The sequence below is a fragment of the Typopeltis vanoorti genome, chromosome 9, assembly GCF_054136105.1.
Source record: "Typopeltis vanoorti isolate ZY-2024b chromosome 9, IOZ_Tvanoo_1.0, whole genome shotgun sequence".
Taxonomy (NCBI): Eukaryota; Metazoa; Arthropoda; class Arachnida; order Uropygi; family Thelyphonidae; genus Typopeltis; species Typopeltis vanoorti.
In genome coordinates, this window is record NC_143557.1 from 48,619,730 (window position 1) to 48,638,793 (window position 19,064).

At 39.2% G+C, this 19,064-nt stretch overlaps 1 protein-coding gene across 1 annotated transcript in view; it reads right to left on the reverse strand.

Moving 5' to 3' along the window:
- The window catches only part of LOC150103022 (uncharacterized), a 435,119-nt gene that overhangs the window by 278,545 nt on the left and 137,510 nt on the right, over positions 1-19,064 (reverse strand). Inside the window, exon 7 of the mRNA XM_090398054.1 lies at positions 14,632-14,706. Coding sequence (XP_090254180.1) covers positions 14,632-14,706 — 75 coding nt within the window. The remainder of the gene's footprint in view (positions 1-14,631; positions 14,707-19,064) is intronic.

The window sequence follows — 19,064 nt, forward strand, 5'->3', positions numbered from 1 at the left end:
CACCACGGATGACTCCAAGGTGATCGCCTACGCGGATGACGTGGTGGGCACTCTTAGGGACAATGACTCCATATTAAACTTCTACAACATCCTAGAGAAGTTTAAAGTGTCGGGGCTAACATCAAACCCCAACAAAACAAAGATCAAGCTATATGGAGTCTGGGACCTGCACAACATCCCTGCAGGCCTCGTCCCTACTGCCGACCCCCTCACCATCCTGGGGGTCCCGTTTGAAGAACAGCCCATGCTTAACATCGAACATCTCGACAACAACACCGTCGAGAAACTCGAGGACTGGAAAAACGGACAGCTGTCACTCTCCTCCAGGGCCACCGTCATCAAGACCATCATTTGCCCTGGGCTCCAGCACGTCCTGAACATCACAAACATCAGCGAGGATCAGGAAAGCCGGCTCTACAGGAAGCCCCTGAAGTTCTTCTGGGGCAATCTACGCCAGGAAGTTGGCCTCAACATCCTTCAACTTCCGGAGAAGCGGGGGGGGGGCTTTGGCATCCCCTCCTTTAACATCAGGTACCTAAGTAATACTGCGTTCCATCTAAACAGGGTGCTGCAGACTACACATCCCTGTAGTTACCCTCTGCGGTATTTCTTGGGTCACAAGCTTCCCCTTTTTGGGATCCCAGTCCATCAGGGTCCCAAGGCGGACATTGTTCCAGAGGACTACAACAGACTGTGCCAGCTAATGCAACAACTCCGCTCGTCGGGTGTGAACATCGCCGCGATCCGGAACAGTTCCACCTGGTACGAACACTTCTTCAACATCGTTCGTACCGACGTTCCGGATCTGGGGATTAGCCACAACGAGATCCTCTTCGGCCACCTCACCAAACATCGAGGCTACCCGTCGAGAAAGGACCTGGCATGGAGGATTGCGTACGGATACCTTCCAGTCAACAGCAACATCTGGCAGTTCAACACTACCCGGAACCCCATGTACGACTTCTGCGGGAGCCTGGACACCGTGGAGCACGCCTTCTACCAGTGTCCTATATCCATCAACATCTGGAGGAGGCTAAGCGTCGAGCTCCGCATCCCCCTCCTGCTGCAGGAGCAAGTCATCTTCCTGCAGTTCGCTCCCCCAGCCAACAACAAGCAGAAGTTAGTGGTATTCATTATTAACGAGCTCAAATACCACATCTGGAAGGTAAGAAAGAAATTTTCTAATCCGACTAATCCTCCCAATCTGTTGGATCTCTCCAGTATCGTTCTTTATAAGTTCTACGGTTCCTTAAGGAGATTTTTACATCTTGAAAGAGAGGCTCTTGGGGACACCACATTTAAGATCAAGTGGTGTTCTCCTCCAATCCTGTGTAATGTCAGACACAACATCAAGTTCTGCCTGCTGCTGCTTTAAGATCTCCATCTGCAGCAGCAGCTCCACTCTGAGTCACTTCCTTGGTCTCTGCGTCCCCCCTGAGGTCTGTTCTGTTTCCTGGTCTCCCACGGAGGTAGTTCGGAGGAAAAACCCCGGCAGCGCAGGCCTACTCGAGGCGGGCTGCCCTGAAGGGGAAGGTCACCCGGGCACCGGCTACCTCCGTGGTCCATTCCATCTTGTGAGCCAGGAAACCGGAGAGGGTGAAAAAATGTCATCTAATAGTGAGGAACTAGATAGATGTGAGATATGAGCTGAGGCCTACATTTCCTTTCTCCTACTCCCCACCTCCCACCTGCCCTTCCCATCCTATTCCCTCTCCTCTCCTTTTCCTCTCTCCCACCCCCTCATATCTCCACCTCAACCTCACTATCACTTCCCCTCCCTTCTTTTTCTTTCCTACTAGGGGCACTCTGACCCCGCCATTTTTCGTAGGCCAATGATGGGTTTCCCCTCACTTTCACCCTTGCCAAGACGTGAAAGACAGCTCTAGTTCGAAGAAGAAAGAACCTGTGCCTACCAGTCCAAAAGAGGATCCATTTCGTGCGGCCCGAAGAGAGAGCTCCATGCTCACTTTCTACAGAAGTACCTCGGCGTTGGTAAGACCTTTTTTCTTATTATTGGCTCTTTTACCCATTCCTTCTGGTATCTCTTCGCTTGTTGTGAGGGACACTGGGCGTTCCCCGACTTCGCCCTCCTTTACCTCCTCCCCCTTCTACAGCCAGTAGTTAGGTCTTCCCCCAACAATGCCGTTATTCTTACCCAGAACTAGAACGCTTGGCATCGAAGTCAAGCGGCTCTCAGATGAGCGGATGTTAGTGAAAGCTCTGATTGATACAGTAGGGGAAGAAAACATATACGGTTTCACACCGTACTCAAAAGAAAGATTCCAAATTGTAGTCAAAAATGACCAAACAAGAAGCAAGTTATTAGAGGGTTTCCCCTGTGTGGGACAAACGATCAAACCCTATTTAATAGGGAGTTTACGGAAAACGTTAAGAATAACTAGATTTCCCTTGGAATACCTGGAGAATGAAGACAACGTCAAGAAATTTTTTAGCCAATGGGGCGATATTATTAGTATCAAAGCATTTGAACATGCTGATTACAAAGGCTGGAAAACAGGCGACATTGAAATACAGATGGATATGAAAAAGGAAGTTCCCAACTTCATTTTAGTGGGCCAAACAAGGGTCATGGTTAACTACCCGGGTGTTAAAAGATTGTGTTTCCGATGTAACTCTGAGGGTCACCTAGGGGCAGAATGCCCAAAACTACAGTGCAGAAATTGCAAATCAACAGAGCACAAAATAGTAAACTGCACAGAAGCTTGTCTTAAATGTGGGGACTTGACCCATAAAGTGGACACGTGCTCGCACAGAACACTCTCAGAAGCAGCTGGAGGGACCATAATACCGATCAGGGCTATACCCCTCGGTAAACCTGAGGTATCATCAGGGAGCGATTTTCCAGAGCTCAGGCAACAGACCGAAAAAGAAACAGCAGAAAACACAACCTCCATGAAACCTGTAACGGGTAAGACACCCAGGGCAACCCGCCACATCAAGGAAATAACAGCCAACTTCGAAACCCGCAGCAAAGAGGAAGAAGTCGTAACAACCAGCGCCCCCAATAAAGCGCACAAGAGAGGCAGAAACAGAAGAGGCAAAAAAGGCTAAACAAAGCAGCCTACTCTCGTCAGAAGATGAAATGGACAACATCCAAACTACAAGCCAACGCGAAGGCACCCAGCCCCTTGAGGAGGCGGTAGCAAAGACAGGAAACCTATCCCCAGTAGCGGACCAACCTGCAGAACCCCATTCACATATCTGCAGCACGGACATTTATAGCATCACAGAAATGGAATTTCAAAACGACCTCGTTATGGATATTCCAAACAGCTCCGATAGTGAATCACAGGTGGAACATGTAGAGCAACAAACAGACAACACCCCCCCCCTTCCTCCAAATACCAACATGGATTTTAAAATTGCCACTTTAAACACCAACGATTTACGCAACCCCTTCGCACAAAGCACTGTCTGGAAGCTAATGTTAAGGTACAAAATTAATATCCTCCTGATTCAAGAAACCCATTTTTATAAGCATTGGGACGTGGAGAACTTCTCGAGAAGCTACCCAGTCACCAGCTACTGGTGCTTTGGGGATGCTTACTCGTTAGGGGTGGAGATACTAATTCGCCCCCCCAATCGAGGGGGGGGGGGTTCTTCAACGTCCAGAAGGACGCCATGGGACGTCTAATAACGGTAGACTGGAAGTACAGTGGCCGTACCATCCGGCTTGTTGCAGTATACGCCCCGAACAGCCCATACCACAGAAGCGGTTTCTTCTCTGCCCTTGAAAACTACCTCTTGGGAGCAGAACACCTAACAGTAGCCGGGGACTGGAATTGTGTGGAAGACACACGTTTGGACAAAGTACGCGGAACCGCCGCTCTAAAAAGATGCTGTGTAAATTTTGATCTCGTCGATGTCTGGAGGAGGAATAACCCATCGAAGGTAGAAACAACGTGGTGCCGCGGCCAGATATCGACGAAACTAGATAGGGTGTACATGTCCCAAAACTTGGAACAGTATGTTCAAAGGACACGTCACACCACAGCACACATGTCAACAGACCACAAATTGGTCATTTTAAAAATTACACTCCCAGAGGTTATGGAAACAGCCAGAGGTCCTTGGAGGCTTCCTCCTACCTTTCCCAGTCTTTTTAGCGACCAGCTACAGAAACTCTGTGATGAATGGACAAACATCAACTGGGACTGGGAAAACTGGCTGCACCTTAAGTGGCAGGCTAAGGAATTGTTTCAAAAATGTGGGCGTGAAAGGGTCTACCAACAACGTAAACGGCTGAGGGATCTCTACAGGGAACTCGGCTGGTACCGGTCAAGCGAACGGAGCGGAGTTCCCTGCGGACATCTTATCAGACAGGTAGAAATAGAGCTGCAGCAAGAGCGGCAGAGTAGAGTCGATGACCTCGACTTTCGCACGAGACTCTATCTCAGAAATTTGGAAACACCCTCCGCCGCATTCTACAATCAACAACGGGTGGCAGCAAACGATGAAAGAACAATTTACCAGATCGAGGAGAAAGGCCAGATTCTAAATTCAACCCATGAAATACTCTGTCACTTTCACCAGCAGTATCTCGGCATCTTCACTGACCAGCAGGGCACGGATGACTTCAGTGAGTGGGACGTCAAACGTTTTCCCGAGCATCTTAGCGCCCTGCATGACAGGCCAATAACTGCAGCTGAAATAAAAGCCATGTGCTAAACAATGAAGCCAAAAAAGACCCCAGGGCCAGACAGACTGGGGATAGAATTCTATAGATCTATCTGGGACCTTGTACTGCCAGCACTAGTAAAGATCTTTAACGAATTCCTCACTTCGGGAAACATCCCCGAGGAATTCGCTAAGAGCTATACAATCTTTATCCCCAAAAAAGACCGAGATCGGACCTTGTCAAATAACTGGCGTCCCATCTCCTTAACTAACCTAGACTATAAACTTTTTGCAAAAATTATCTGTACACGCATTAAGGGCGGAATAGAAAACATAATAACAAGTTCACAGGTCTATGGAATCCCAGGTAGATCTATGGAATTTAATCTCTTCCTGCTAAGAGACCTAATCAGACTGGCCAAGGAAAAAAAATACCCCCTGGCACTTCTCTCCACCGACCTGGAAAAAGCGTTCGACAGCGTCAGCCACACGTACTTACAGGACACCCTAAAAAAAGTAGGTATAGGCCCGAGACTTCGGCGTACAATTAAACATATGTACGCGGGGGCCTCGACACAACTGTCTATTAATGGGTTTCTGACAGAACCAATCCGTATAAAGAGAGGGGTTAGGCAAGGCTGCCCACTAGCCCCCTTCTCTTTTCCCTAGCATTAGAACCCCTCATCAAAAGAATAGAGAACACCCCTGCAATTAATGGTATTTCACTGCCCCAAGTTTCCAAAAGTGCAAAATAGTAGCATATGCAGATGATGTAGTGGCCACACTTAGAGACTCTGAGTCTATCTGCATCTATCTTGACATACTGCAAAACTTCAGCATAGTCAGTGGTCTCCGAGTTAATGCACAAAAAACCAAAATCAAAAATTTTGGAAATTTCCATAACACCGGACTTCCCTACGGTTTAGCACTGCATATGCAGCCGCTAACAATACTAGGAGTTCCCTTTTCTGAGTCGCTAGCTTTACCAGTTAAAAAATTACAGGAAATAAGTACGGAAAAGATAAGTCTATTCAAACCGACCTTTTTCTCCTTTTATGGCAGAGCCACAGTGATAAAAACAATCATTACCCCAATGCTGATGCACACAATCAATATCACAGGCATCACACTGCTACAAGAAAACCAATTATCCAAAAAACTCATAGATTTCTTCTGGAATGAAAAAAAAACATGAGGTTAAAAAACAATACCTGCAACTAAAACATGAAGAAGGGGGGTACGCTCTGCCTAATCTCAAAAGCTTGCATTATGCAAATACATTCAAAACCGTACGGAAGGCCTTAAACTCAAACCATATTTCAGGCCTCCTAATTAGATATTTTATAGGACTTTTCCTCCCCCTCTTTGGAACCACGGACTATGCTGGACTCTGTGCAAGGGTTGTGCCCAAGTGGTACCGCACACTAGTAAAATCACTCGCAGTACTTAGAGACAAAGGAACAGAAATCCTCACACACAAACCGAAAGCAGTATACTGGGATTTCTTCCAACTCTCCAGGCGTGATACACCAAACCTTGGGACAAACAATGAAATTCTCTTTAAAAACATCAAGAATAGCTGGGGACAGCTTTTTCATCGGGATCTGGCCTGGCAAATAGCTTATGGGCGGCTCCCGGTGAAACAGGTTAAATCTAGGTACGTACCCAGTCCGTGCGATCCCTTTTGTGATGTCTGCCGAGGCGTGGAAACGGTGGAGCATTTCTTTTATTTTTGCCCACCAGCCCAACGCGTCTGGCAAAGACTGAGCACAGCACTGGGAATCCCGATGCTATCACTAGAAGAGGTCATACACCTGCAATTCCCACCACCAGTCAACAAGACCCAAAAATTCGCCATTTTTTTAATTAACGTCTTAAAGTATCACATCTGGAAGGTACGGAAAAAATCCCAGGTACGGGACGCAAATTTAATGTACGCAGGAATAAGGAAAGGTTTCTTTTTTACCTTCCTAAATTTCTTGCGCAAGAGAGACATCTACTAGGCGACTTTAAATTTGTGAACAAATACTGCAAACCACCGAAAATATGCTTTCTTATACAGGGACGCATCAAGCCCTGTATATTTCTTTAGTATCTCCAAAACTCCACCTAACTCTCCCTAGGAAAAGTAACAACCACTCTGTTCTTCCTCGCCACAAAGCTTTCGCTGGCACAGTTTCCTTTACTCCAAATAAGGAGGGTAGATCTGAGAACCCGGGCTGCGAAGGCTTACTGCGAGGCGGTGCTGCTCCTTGTGAGCGGCATCTCCCAGGCCAGTCTTCTACCCCATTCTAAGTCCCAGTGGTACCAGGTCTGCAAGTTCCTTATTTTGTTCCCTTTCAGTTCAACTGACCGGACCTTAAGTCCTTTGATTTTTATGTAAAAAAAAAAAAAAAAAAAAAACGTTCTAACTGAAATTATTGTTTTCAAAACAGGTCAATGGATCTCCTTCATAGATAACTGACGAAATTATTAAGGATAAATTTATAAGTGAACTATTAGTCAAAATTTTTATGGTTAAATTTTCTTTTTTTTTTAACAGATAAATTGAGAATATGTGTCACAGACCAATTAGCCATATAAGGCTAAACAGGTTGACTGAGGCCTCTTTTACCTCCTACTATCCTACTCTATCTTTCATTATTCTCCTCTCTTACTGTTTGCTGACCCTCAGCATGCTTTATTCTCCAAAGGCCGATGATGAGAGACATGAACTCCCATTCGACCTCAATAAAGGTCAAAACTAGTCTTGGTAGTGGCCCTTCCCTTAATGCATAACATTAGACATATCCGCAAGGAGATGTGTTTTGCATTAAGGGAGATACTGAGACAGGAGTGTTGGTAGCTTGCTACACCTTTGCAACGAGTTGCCCTGGTGTTGTATCACCTTGCCCCAGTCCTGAGATACTTTCAGGCGCAAACTTTGTTTGCTCACACTTGGATAAAGGATTAAACTAAATTTATTATATTCTATCTTCAAGTTCAACACAGATTCTATTTTTTATAAGACAGTGCATTGGTAAGGCAGAATCAGGCAAGCTATTAACAAACAAAACAGTTTATTCATTCTAAGTCAAGGCAATTACAAAAATTAAATCTACACATATCAAAATGTCTGTCACTGATTAACTCAGCTAAATAACATTGGAGACAAAGAAAAGCATGTGCCTGGTTTTCCACTCGATTAGATTAGCATTTCTCACTTAAGCTTAATGACAAGGACAATATATATATTATATATATATATACAGGGTGTTCGGGATAAATTTGACAGTTTCGTAAGGAAAAAGAAAATCTTCTTTGTATCTATTAAATTTAATGAATTGACAAAAAAACATTACAGGCAGAGTTAATTACAATACTATCAACAAGATTTACTCAAAATAACCACCATTAGCATCGATCACAGCTTCAATTCTGCTTCGGAACCTCGAACAAGCTGATGCTACAGTCTCCCTTGGAAGGGCCACAAAAACTGTTTTAATTTTATCCATTAACTGGGCTTTTGTATTACTGGAAGTGCGATTGGTGTCTTTTTCAACTGCGCCCCATACAAAATAATCCATGGGGTTAAGGTCTGGGGAGTTTGGAGGCCAAACATTTGGACTGGTGAAGTCGTAGAAATTTTCAGACAACCATTTTTGACTTTTCCCAGAGGTGTGGCAAGGGGCCGAATCCTGCTGCCATACATACGGCCTACCATTGGCTACCCTTGTTATCCAGGGCTTGACTACAGTTAGCAACTCCACGAACAAAGCCCGAATTCCAATGCCAGGGTTCTTCAACACCTTTTCCTGCAGATTTGCGAGGAATTCTGCTGTACGAACGCAATCAGATCGTCTGCTAGGGATCTTTCTTCTTGCTACATCCTCGTAGTCACCATTGCAAGTCTCTAGTTCATGCCTGATTGTTTTTACTGTATTCAGGGAGCATTGGGCAGCAGTCGTAATATCCTTATTTTGATGGCGGGCACGAATCATCATGATACAAGTTATTCTCTTCCATGATTCAGGTGGGTTCCAGCTATCCATCCTTTCTGACATCTTGTATATGAATGAAGAAGGGTCCAAACTTTTAAATGAAGAGAAGTGTGTGTTAATACATGTAACTTACGGAAAAATATAATTAATTATAAATATGTCAAATTTATCCCGAACACCCTGTATATATATTCATAACAATCAGACAAGTGGATAGACCCTTTAAACATTATTTTAAACATTTTAAACACAATTAATTGTGAACTAATTGTTTACAGAGTTCAGAGAAATTTCCCTTTCATCATATAACATTAGCAAATTTCTCTGAATTCTGTAAACAGTTAGATCACAATTAATTAGAGGTGCGGCTTTCTGACTTCACAAATGTCTTTACGCTAACTAACTATGGGATCAACAATCTTAGCCTTAATTTTCACAATCTAGGAAAGTTCTACAAAAGTCTTACTTGGAACCTTGTCAGCTAGTTCAATACACTCAATCCTAGAGATCAACGAACATGTTCCTCTTCCTTCAGGTGAAACCACTCTTGGGCACTAATTCACGGCAATGATTATACAGCATACTAGGAGATCGTCAGGAAACTTCATGGTGGGACTTCTGGAATAGAACACCACTGCTTTTACGAAACCTCCTATCATTGTCGGACTTCTGCTTGTGGGACGTGACTCCCCCAATCCTTGGATCGGCTGGACACAGGAACCTATTCGAAGCGAGCCTGGAAGCAAGAGCCAGGAAAAGAGCACTTGGCCCCCTCGATTTCTCCCTTTTATCCTACTCTCTCGACCTTGGAATGACCTCAGATTAAACCGCCCAGATTTTCTCAGAGAGGTTTTCTCCACCACCCCCACAGTCGCTGAGTTCTGGCAGGAAAGTCCGTACTTCATTGACCTTCGCGATTTTCACTAGCCTCAGGTCTACATGTCTAATCCTGTCTGAGCTATTTCTCTGTTTGTACAATTTCAGTGGTTCTTAAATATTTTAACAATTTACTCTAATATTTTACGAGCTTTAATACAGCAAAAAAATTGAGTTAAACGTTAATTCAATTACAAGTACTTTGCATAATTAGTTATTTCCAAGTAAAATCGGTATGGAAAAATTTTGTTCTATTTTTTTCTTCATACCAGATTTTACACTAGGAAACATACAGTAGTCCCATGCAATGCATAGGACAACTGACACTAACCATTGGTACTGAACTTAGGTATCTTCATGACACTTTTTACACAATGACTACAATACCTATAAAACAGATAAATAATAATATATCAAAAACTCATGCAGAAAAACTTGGTCTTTAATTGCAAAAGTTTTGCCCTGTTTCAGTCAGAATGCATCTTCTGTACAGAATAGAAAAGTAACTATACAAATAAAGAAAGATTCCAAAAAATATCATCATAGTGGCTAGTAAAGTAACAAAAATGCTTAAGACTTTCCTAATTATTAGAATTAAATAAATCGATAAAAAATAAAGTAATATATATATATATATATATATATATAATTATTTAAACAAATTAGGAGAAATTACCAGATTCAAAAAATGTTATCTCCCATAAAGGAGATAAGTGTAGACCATCAAATCTATTTAAGTTTGGGCAATGAGTAGCACTTCACAAGTTTCCATATAAAGACATTCCATAAGAAATGTGCTCTTATGTAGGATTTTAGTGTTATCCCAGAGGACAATGCTTACAGAACATCTTTATAAAGACACTGGTCAATTGTCATTTCATTGCCCAAATTTGAATAGATCTGACGATCTATGTTAACTCCTTTATGGATGAGAGTACTTTTTCATTCTGCTAATCTTTCCAAATTTGTTTATTTAACTCTATACATTTTATTTTTTTATTATTTTTTTTTAATAATTAGGGAAGTATTGACTGTTTTTTTACTTTCATGTAGATGTTATGGTAATGATGCTTTTTAGAACCTTTCTCTTCCATTTCTGTACTGAAGCATAGCACTATGAAACACAGGCAAATATTTTATAATTAAACATTTCAATGTTTTTCAAAGTGAGTTTTCCATCTTACATTATTAACAGCATGCTGACTTGGTTTTCCAATTTTAAAATAAAATTGGTTGAAATACTGCATGTTTTCGCCACCAACCATCCTGCAACCAACACACAATGTACATCAGAAAAGAAAGCTTAAAGTTCTATGCAAATATTATTTCCTTACTACTGTCGAATCAGACAACCTTTGTCCATTCTACTAAAGATCAGCTTTGCATCCTGGAGTGTATAAAGTTTCTGTGCTTGCAAACTTAGCCTACTTTGGATAGATTGATAGATCTGTTAACATCTACCATGGGGAACATAAAAACTATATCAATGACCATCAGTGGCGAATTCTCCATGCTTGCTATGCTTGCTGAGCAAGCTCGTTAATTGAGAAAGAAGTAATATTTATTTGTTAATAAATGCATGCATTTATAAGCATTCCATTTAGACTTATTTTTGTAGACAGAAGACGTTTTAAGCTTGTGCTGCAATAATTGAGCTTTGCATTGTTTATCGAAGGCCAATGCTAGTCAAGCTACCTTGGCTTGCTCGGTCGTGGGAGCATCCAGGTCCTCGCTTCAGCACTGTGATTTCATGCATGCACATAGCCATTTCCGCTCCCTCCACGTCGTCTCACCCTTTCCGCTCCCTCCACGTCGTCTCACCCTGTTGCTTAAACACAGGCCATACGCAGTCAAAGTAGCTCTAGCCAGTGAGCTTCAGCCAGCATTCACAAGTGTGCATTTTGCTTCAGAAAATTAAGTTACAACCAACTTTTTATGACGATGTTATTGACCAGTTCATAAAGAACTGTGGAGTAGAATTTGTATTCAAGGTAGCTAAATTGAAAAATACAGAATTTATTTGTAAAATAAATGTTGTATTGTATGATTAAATGTACATAAATTTCTAAATACAGGTAACCCTCGTATAATGCGGTACTTATACAACACGGTTTTGATAAAAACACAGTCTACAAATTGTAGTAACCCTTTATCTTTTCATGTTTAACCGCGTGACTTAAAAATCAAATTTTATCTTTGTTAAATTTGTGTCTGCCTGTATCCTGCATGTAATTATAAGTAGCGAATTTATATTAGGGGAAATACCCTTTAGCATGTATGTACCTCAATTGTTTACCGTATAACGTTTATTTGAAAATTGTCCTCGTTTCTGCCAGGAAAGTGCATTAAAAATCATGTGTTCATCTCAAACCGAGCACTTATTTTCTGGTGAGTTACATACAATATGTAATGCTTGCTTTTTTGTGTAAAAAATTATTTTTATAGTAATGGCCACAAACTGCAACGAAAGGGAAAAACCAACATCGAAAACAAAATTAATCTCTCTCGAAAAAAAATATTCAAAATCTTGGATCGGTTGAAAAATGGAGAAAAACCAGGAGTTTTTGCAGGACTTTGAATTTAAGTGAATCAACAATTCGAACAATCAAACAAAATGAACATAAAATCAAGAAAGTGTTTATTGCTGGCTCAAAGATAAGTGCAAAGCATGTTGCTCGTGTACGCGATATTCTAATGGAAAAATGGAGAAATCTGTAATAATTTCGATAGAAGATTGCACCTCAAAAGAAAATTCTTATGGATGGAAATCTTATTAAACAAAATCTTTCAAAGTTTATAGACATTTATAGTGCAGACCAGGTGTTCAATGCGGATGAATCCGGGATATATTGGAAAAAAAGTGCAAAAACACACCTATATTTCGAAAAATGAAAGATCAGCTCCTGGATTCAAAGTTTCCAAAGTTGAATTTCTCTACTGTTTTGTAGTAATGCATCAGGTGATTACATGACAAAACCAGTGTTTATTAACCAATCCTCAAATCCTCGTGCTATGAAAGATTAAAATATGCACTATTTTAATAGAAAGGGGGATAGTAAATCCCTTTATGTTTTTATAGCTGGGTACGAAACTCGGATCGAAATCCATAGAGTTTCATGCCGAAAAAACTATCGGCGAGCCCAAGTGTAAATGATCACTTGGGTAGTACAACACCAGGGCAACTCCACGCAAAGGTGGAGCAAGCTCCGGCATGAACTTTAATATTAACATGTTCGCTGGTAAAATGACCTTTCGGCTTATTAAATTATGCACTATTTTATTTTGCCTAAAACATTTATCATTATGTGCAATGAAGTTTAAGTACAATTTGCAATTTTTATACTTTTATAGTATGTATTTGTTTCATAGTTTAGATGTTTTGTTAATTTACATGAATTACCTGAATTAAATAAAAAAAATTTTTTTTGTTGGATATGCCACTGTTTATATAATTAAAAAAAAATCGATTTCGGAACATAACATTACTTTTTCTGTGATCTGAGAATCGCATAATGCGATTTATATAATGCAGCATTTCTTCGAAACCTTACATCGGCAGAAAAGATGAGAGACTATCTTTAGAAATAGAGATTGAGAGACTATCTTTAGAAATCAACTTCAGCTATGAACTACTTTCCAACCTTGAAAATATGGCTGCAGACATTTACCAAAGATGTTGGAGATTGTCATTCTAAGACCACATTTTAGCCTCACTTCTCTGGATTAACTTTTTTTTGTTTGTGTGTTTAGCAGGATTCTAAGAAGGGCCTTGTAAGGACTCTAATTACTTTTTGGTTACAATTTTATTGTTTCTACAACTATTTATTTAAGTACTGTGCTTACCACATTTGTGAACTGAAGATGCTGGTTGGAAATCTGAGAGAATATTAGTAGGTTTAATAAATAAATGATTTTTCTCCAGTCGTTTTAACTGTAGAGCAATGTTATGTTTCATAACATTCTATTATTATTATTCTATGATTCATATTCTATGTATCACAGAATAACAATCAACACCTAAGTCCATCCATAAACATAAATATTTATTTTAATTACTTATTATTTCATCGAAAATAACCTCTTAAGATGACAATTTCATTTGTACAAATGTAATGAAAGTAGAACTATAACAAATCCTTAAGTTCCTAAATCAAGGATGTCAACTATGGCATCATGGACAAAGTTATTTTTGGGTTATATTGCAAAATGTATAACATTTAACAGAGCTCTAACTGGACAGATTTTATTCACATTGGTATCTGAATATTTACTAAACTTTGTCAAATTCTGATTTAAATGCAACTTAAATCTTTATTTAAATCACACTCTTTTTATTTTTATGTTACTCTGACCTGAGAAAGGTTGTAAAACCTATAGTACGTTAGAAATATAAAGTGGGCTTCTTCTTCTTCCCAACATGCATTTAAGGCCAAGTGGCCTGTTCTGGTCTCGTGCCATCTCTTTCTTGGTCTTGTAAAGTGGGCTAAGAATTTTTATTGTTATATTTTTTTAATTTTATTTATTTTTGTACACAATCTGGAAAACCTGTTCCAGAGACCAAACATGAACCATTTTCAGGCTTTAGATCTCCAATAAAGAGGAAAATGGTCTCACTGTGGGTGATTTGTCTACACCTAAGGACAAACACAAACATCTATGCCTAAAACAGGATTTGAATCCACAGCCTGTTGGTTGGATAGTGGGTACATTAACTACTCAGTCAAAAATGCATAAAATGATTCCCAATTATAAATATTTAAATTTGTGAAGTTACTTCACATAAAATCTTCTGTTTGATCATGCTTGGGTAAGAGATAAAAACAAGAATGTAATTTTTTGACAAGAATAATTTTTAAGAAGTGTATTATTCTTGTCAATATCACTTGTTTATATTTGCATATGGCTCTTAACAAGTGGTAAAATTACTATATGTGAAATATAGTAAAATTTTGCATATTTCCCTTTATGGGAAATTTCACAAATTTCCTTTTTCTTGTTACTTATCTACTCTTGGAGTTTAAACATCGCATATTTTAAATGCATTTTAATAATAGACTGTTTAACTTGATAACCGTACATATTTTAATTTTCACATAATTTCAGGGGAAAAAAAATACAAAAATGCAATTATACCTACCATTAACAGAGTGAGAAGTTGAAAGATTTCGTCTCTGTTGAGCCACTGCAATCCCAACAGGGATAGTGGAATTGACTATATAAATCAAAATGCAAACAAATAATGCATACTTTTTTAAATATCTAATTTTATATTTTACAAAACTTTTATAAAATTTATAAACAAAACACTTTCAAATGCCAATCATGAGTGGGTGGCTGCTAAATATCTTTTATAAGCTAATTAACAGTCACTTACTCATATCACATTATAATTAGCTTTTAAAAGCTAATTAACATGTCTGATATTTCATTAACTCAATTTTATATATAAACAGATACCAACCATATCAAGACATATTGGTTATCAAGAAGCCAAATAGTGGGTAATTGCCCTTCCCTTAATGCATAGCATTATACATGTCTGCAAGGAGATGCGCGTTGCATTATGGGAGATACTGAGACAAGTAGAGATGAGAGCTTGGTCCACCTTTACCACGAGTTGCCTCAGTCCTAAAGATACTTCAGGTGCAAACTTGTGTTTACTTACACTTGGATAAAGGATTAAACTAAATTTATTATAGTCTAACCAACCTGAAAAAAACTTCCAACATCTTTCTCTAAAACCAGTGTAATTTAATAATAAGGTAAGACACCTTTTGGCAACTCGTATAGGTAAATATGACTTCTCCATTGCTTCCACCTTAGTATCACCACCTTTGGGTCTGGCTCCCACTGACGAGACCTCAATAAAGGTCGAAACTGGTTGGAAGCTTGGGTGATGAATGGCAATGCTGTAGCCCATGAAGTTTTAACTGAGGCTCAGCTGTTGCTGTCACCCAGGTCCTGGGTGTGTAGGGGGCTGTAATGAATGGCAAATGCTGTAGCCCGTGAAGTTAACTGAGGCATGGCTATTGCTGTTACATCTCGGATGAGATATGAGCAAATGAGCGGCTCTGCTTGGTGGTGGGGTGAGCCTGCCATGGTATAGAGCCAACCAGATCTGAGAATTCTTCTCAGTGGCAGGGTGAGCCTGTTACTGAGGGGAACAACGCTGAGTTTTTTGAGTATGACCTGTACTTGAACACTCAATAAAGGTCGAAACTGGTCTGGGTAGTGGCCTTTCCCTTAATGCATAGCATTATACATGTCTGCAAGGAGATGTGCGTTGCATTATGGGAGATACTAAGACAAGCAGTGATGAGAGCTTGGTCCACCTTTATCATGAGTTGCCTCAGTCCTGAAGATACTTCAGGTGCAAACTTTGTTTGCTTACATTTGGATAAAGGATTAAACTAAATTTATTATAGTCTATTACTTGTCAGCATTCCAATATAGTCATAACAAATATTTTAGTCTTCTAAGGCACTTCTGTCTGAATCAATACACCTATATCTTAATCTTCTTCTGGGTCTTTTTCCTATGGTTTTGTCATTAAGACATGATCATACCACCTTATATTAGCTATGTTGACACATTCTTGAATGCTAATGGTGTTGAGTTCCTTCACACATTTTTAATATGATTATGCTGCTGATACCATCTGTTCAGGCCCCTGATTTTTCTCAGAACTCTCATATCTATGGTCTCTAATCTTTGATCAAGTGCTTTACTGGTGACCAAATGCTCAGATCCATAACTTAAAACTGGTTTGAACACTGTCTAGTAAACTGCTAATTTAGTGTTTTGGGTAGTTTCTCTCTTATTCCATATAAATTTATTCATCTGGGTCCCAACTCAATAGCTTTTCTAATTCTGTTGTCTATTTCCAATTTAATTTCCACCTTCACTAACAACTGTGCCTAAATACAAAATGTTTTACTTGTTCTAAAGGTTCTCGATTGAGAATACAGTTACAGTTTCCTATATTCCTGCCTATTTTCATAGTTTTGGTCTTTTTATAACTGATTTTCATGCCAAATCTGTTACAGCTGCTACTCAGTTTAGTCAGAGAATCCTTCATACTTGTGCTGGAATGTATTTAGGATTATAACATCATCTGCATAAAGCAAAGATCTAAGTTTGACATCTCCAATTCCAATATCAGGTTTAATGCCACTTCCTTTCATAATGTAATCCACATAGACAACGAATAAGAGTAAAGATGGTGTGTGCCCTTGTCTTACACTTGATTTTACATCAAACCCTCTTCCAGTGTTTTCTTCAATTTTAATTGCTGCCTTACAACTTAAATATAGTCTTGGATAGGTCTGTATAATGTTCTATTTACTCCACATCAGTGTAGTGTTTTAAAAAGCTTTTCTCTAGCCACCTTGTCATATACCTTTTCCAGATCTAAAAAACTTAAGGATGTTGGTTATATTCATACAGTTTCTCAACTATTTGCTGAAAATTGAAATTCTGATTTTGACAACCTCTAGTAGAGGTTGTCAGCTTGTTCTTCTCCAAGTCTCTTCCGTAATTTTTTCGAAGTCTCCTCTCAAGTGCCTGCATAAATCTTACTTGGAATACTTTGAGAAATTTCTCTGTAATTCTTACATTCAGCTTTATTCTTCTTTTTATAGATGGGAACAATGACAGCTGTACTCCAGTCATTTAAAATTCAACCTTCTGTTCAGGCCCTCTAAATTATGCAGTATAGGCACTACAAAAATATTTTTTGAACATTTCTGATCAAATATCATCTATTCCAGCCGACTTTCCACATTTCAACTTTTTGATGTTTTTTTTCTACTTCAGCGTTTGATATATACTCAAGTTTGAGTTCCTCTTGAAATTTTCTACTATTATTCTGCCACTGCTTTGTTTCATTTAACAGTCTTTCAGAGTAATTACTCTAGCCATCTTCAGTTTTCGTGTCATCTTCATCATTTCTGATTTCTTTTGCAGTATTCTTTCCTCATTTATAGCCACCAGAACGTTTTGCCACCTTCTTGATATTTATCATCTATATTTTTGCTGAAGTCTTTCCATGACTTTTGTTTAGCTACTTTTACACATAGCTTAGCTCTCTTATATTTTTCTCTGTATTCTTTTGGAGCATCTGCTGATTTATTTGCTAAAAGCTTTTGGTATGGTTTTTTTCTTTTCCAGGACTGTTTCTTTAACATCTTGTGTCCACCAAGGTGTTCTTATTTTTTTTTATCCTTCCAGATGAATTCACCACATGCCTCCCTAGCTGAATCAATGTTATCTTAAAACTTCGCAAGACTCCAAGGTTTGGTTTTTGGTTTCAAATTGTTTAATTATTTTACTGAAGAAAGGATTACTAAAGCATCAAAGCCAAATAACGGGGAGGAGACCTCCACATCACCTTTATGGAATGTGGAGAACTGACTGAGGCTTTTGACCTAATGTCAAATCCTCACCTTCAAGTGATGCACTCCATTAGTAGGTATCCACTGAGCGCTGAATGAACAAGGAAGGGCTGGCAATTTAGGACTTAGCTGACCAAACTCTACTTTCTATTGGCTTAAACTACATATACATATGTTGAGATTTTATGCCAGATGGGCATTGCCAGATTAAACAAGGCCCTGCTGTTTTCATCAGGGAACTAGGTCAAACAGTGAAAAGTCAGCTGCTGGAACAAACTCCAAATCAACAGCTAGAAGAAAAACAAACCCACTGTCAGAAGAAGAAGAATAAAGGAACCATTAACATAAAGCATATTAATGGGAAGGAAATTAGACTTGTAGAAGAACTGGAACAGTATCATGGAAAGATAACTGCCATTACTGAAGCAAAGAAAACAAAAAAAGGTGAGAGCTTACTAAATAATAAGTATAGGATGTTATATTTGGACAATAATGCATAAGGAGTAGTGATAACATTTAACATCAAAACATGAAGATAAACTTCATCATCGTATTAAAATTGAAGACATTGGGAAGTTCCTTCCCAATATCTTCACTGATGATGCCATTGATGCCTTCTGTTTATCCTTGTAATATTTCTCTGAACTCTTATCTGTAGTCTTTAGTCTTAGATCAGTTCTTATTTCTAACCCAGTTCTCAAATCTATAAATTAAAAATTGCTTTGAACACTGTCTTGTACACAGCTACTTTAGTTTTTAATAATGGTGATATGTATATAACCCAGGAATTCAATTGGAACTAAATTATCAATCAATACATAATTGTAAGAGCCTCCATTACTCAGTCAGTAACAAGGATCTGTACTTATGTTTTGTAGGTCTGAGAGATGCATATGACAAGATGTCAAGAGAAAAATAAAAACTGTTCAAAATGCTACAATTGAATGAAGCAAATGGGACATTCTGTTGAGCAATATCTAATGTATATTTAAGTTATAAGTCAGCACTTAAAATCTAAGGACTGATTGAATGCAAAAAATTAGGTTTAAGATAAGAGTGCTCTCTCTCTCTCTCTCCCCCCCACTAATTCATCATCTACATGGATCACATTGTGAAGAAACGTGGAATTAAACCTGATATCAAAATTGGATATGTTAATCTTAGCTTCATAAAGTGA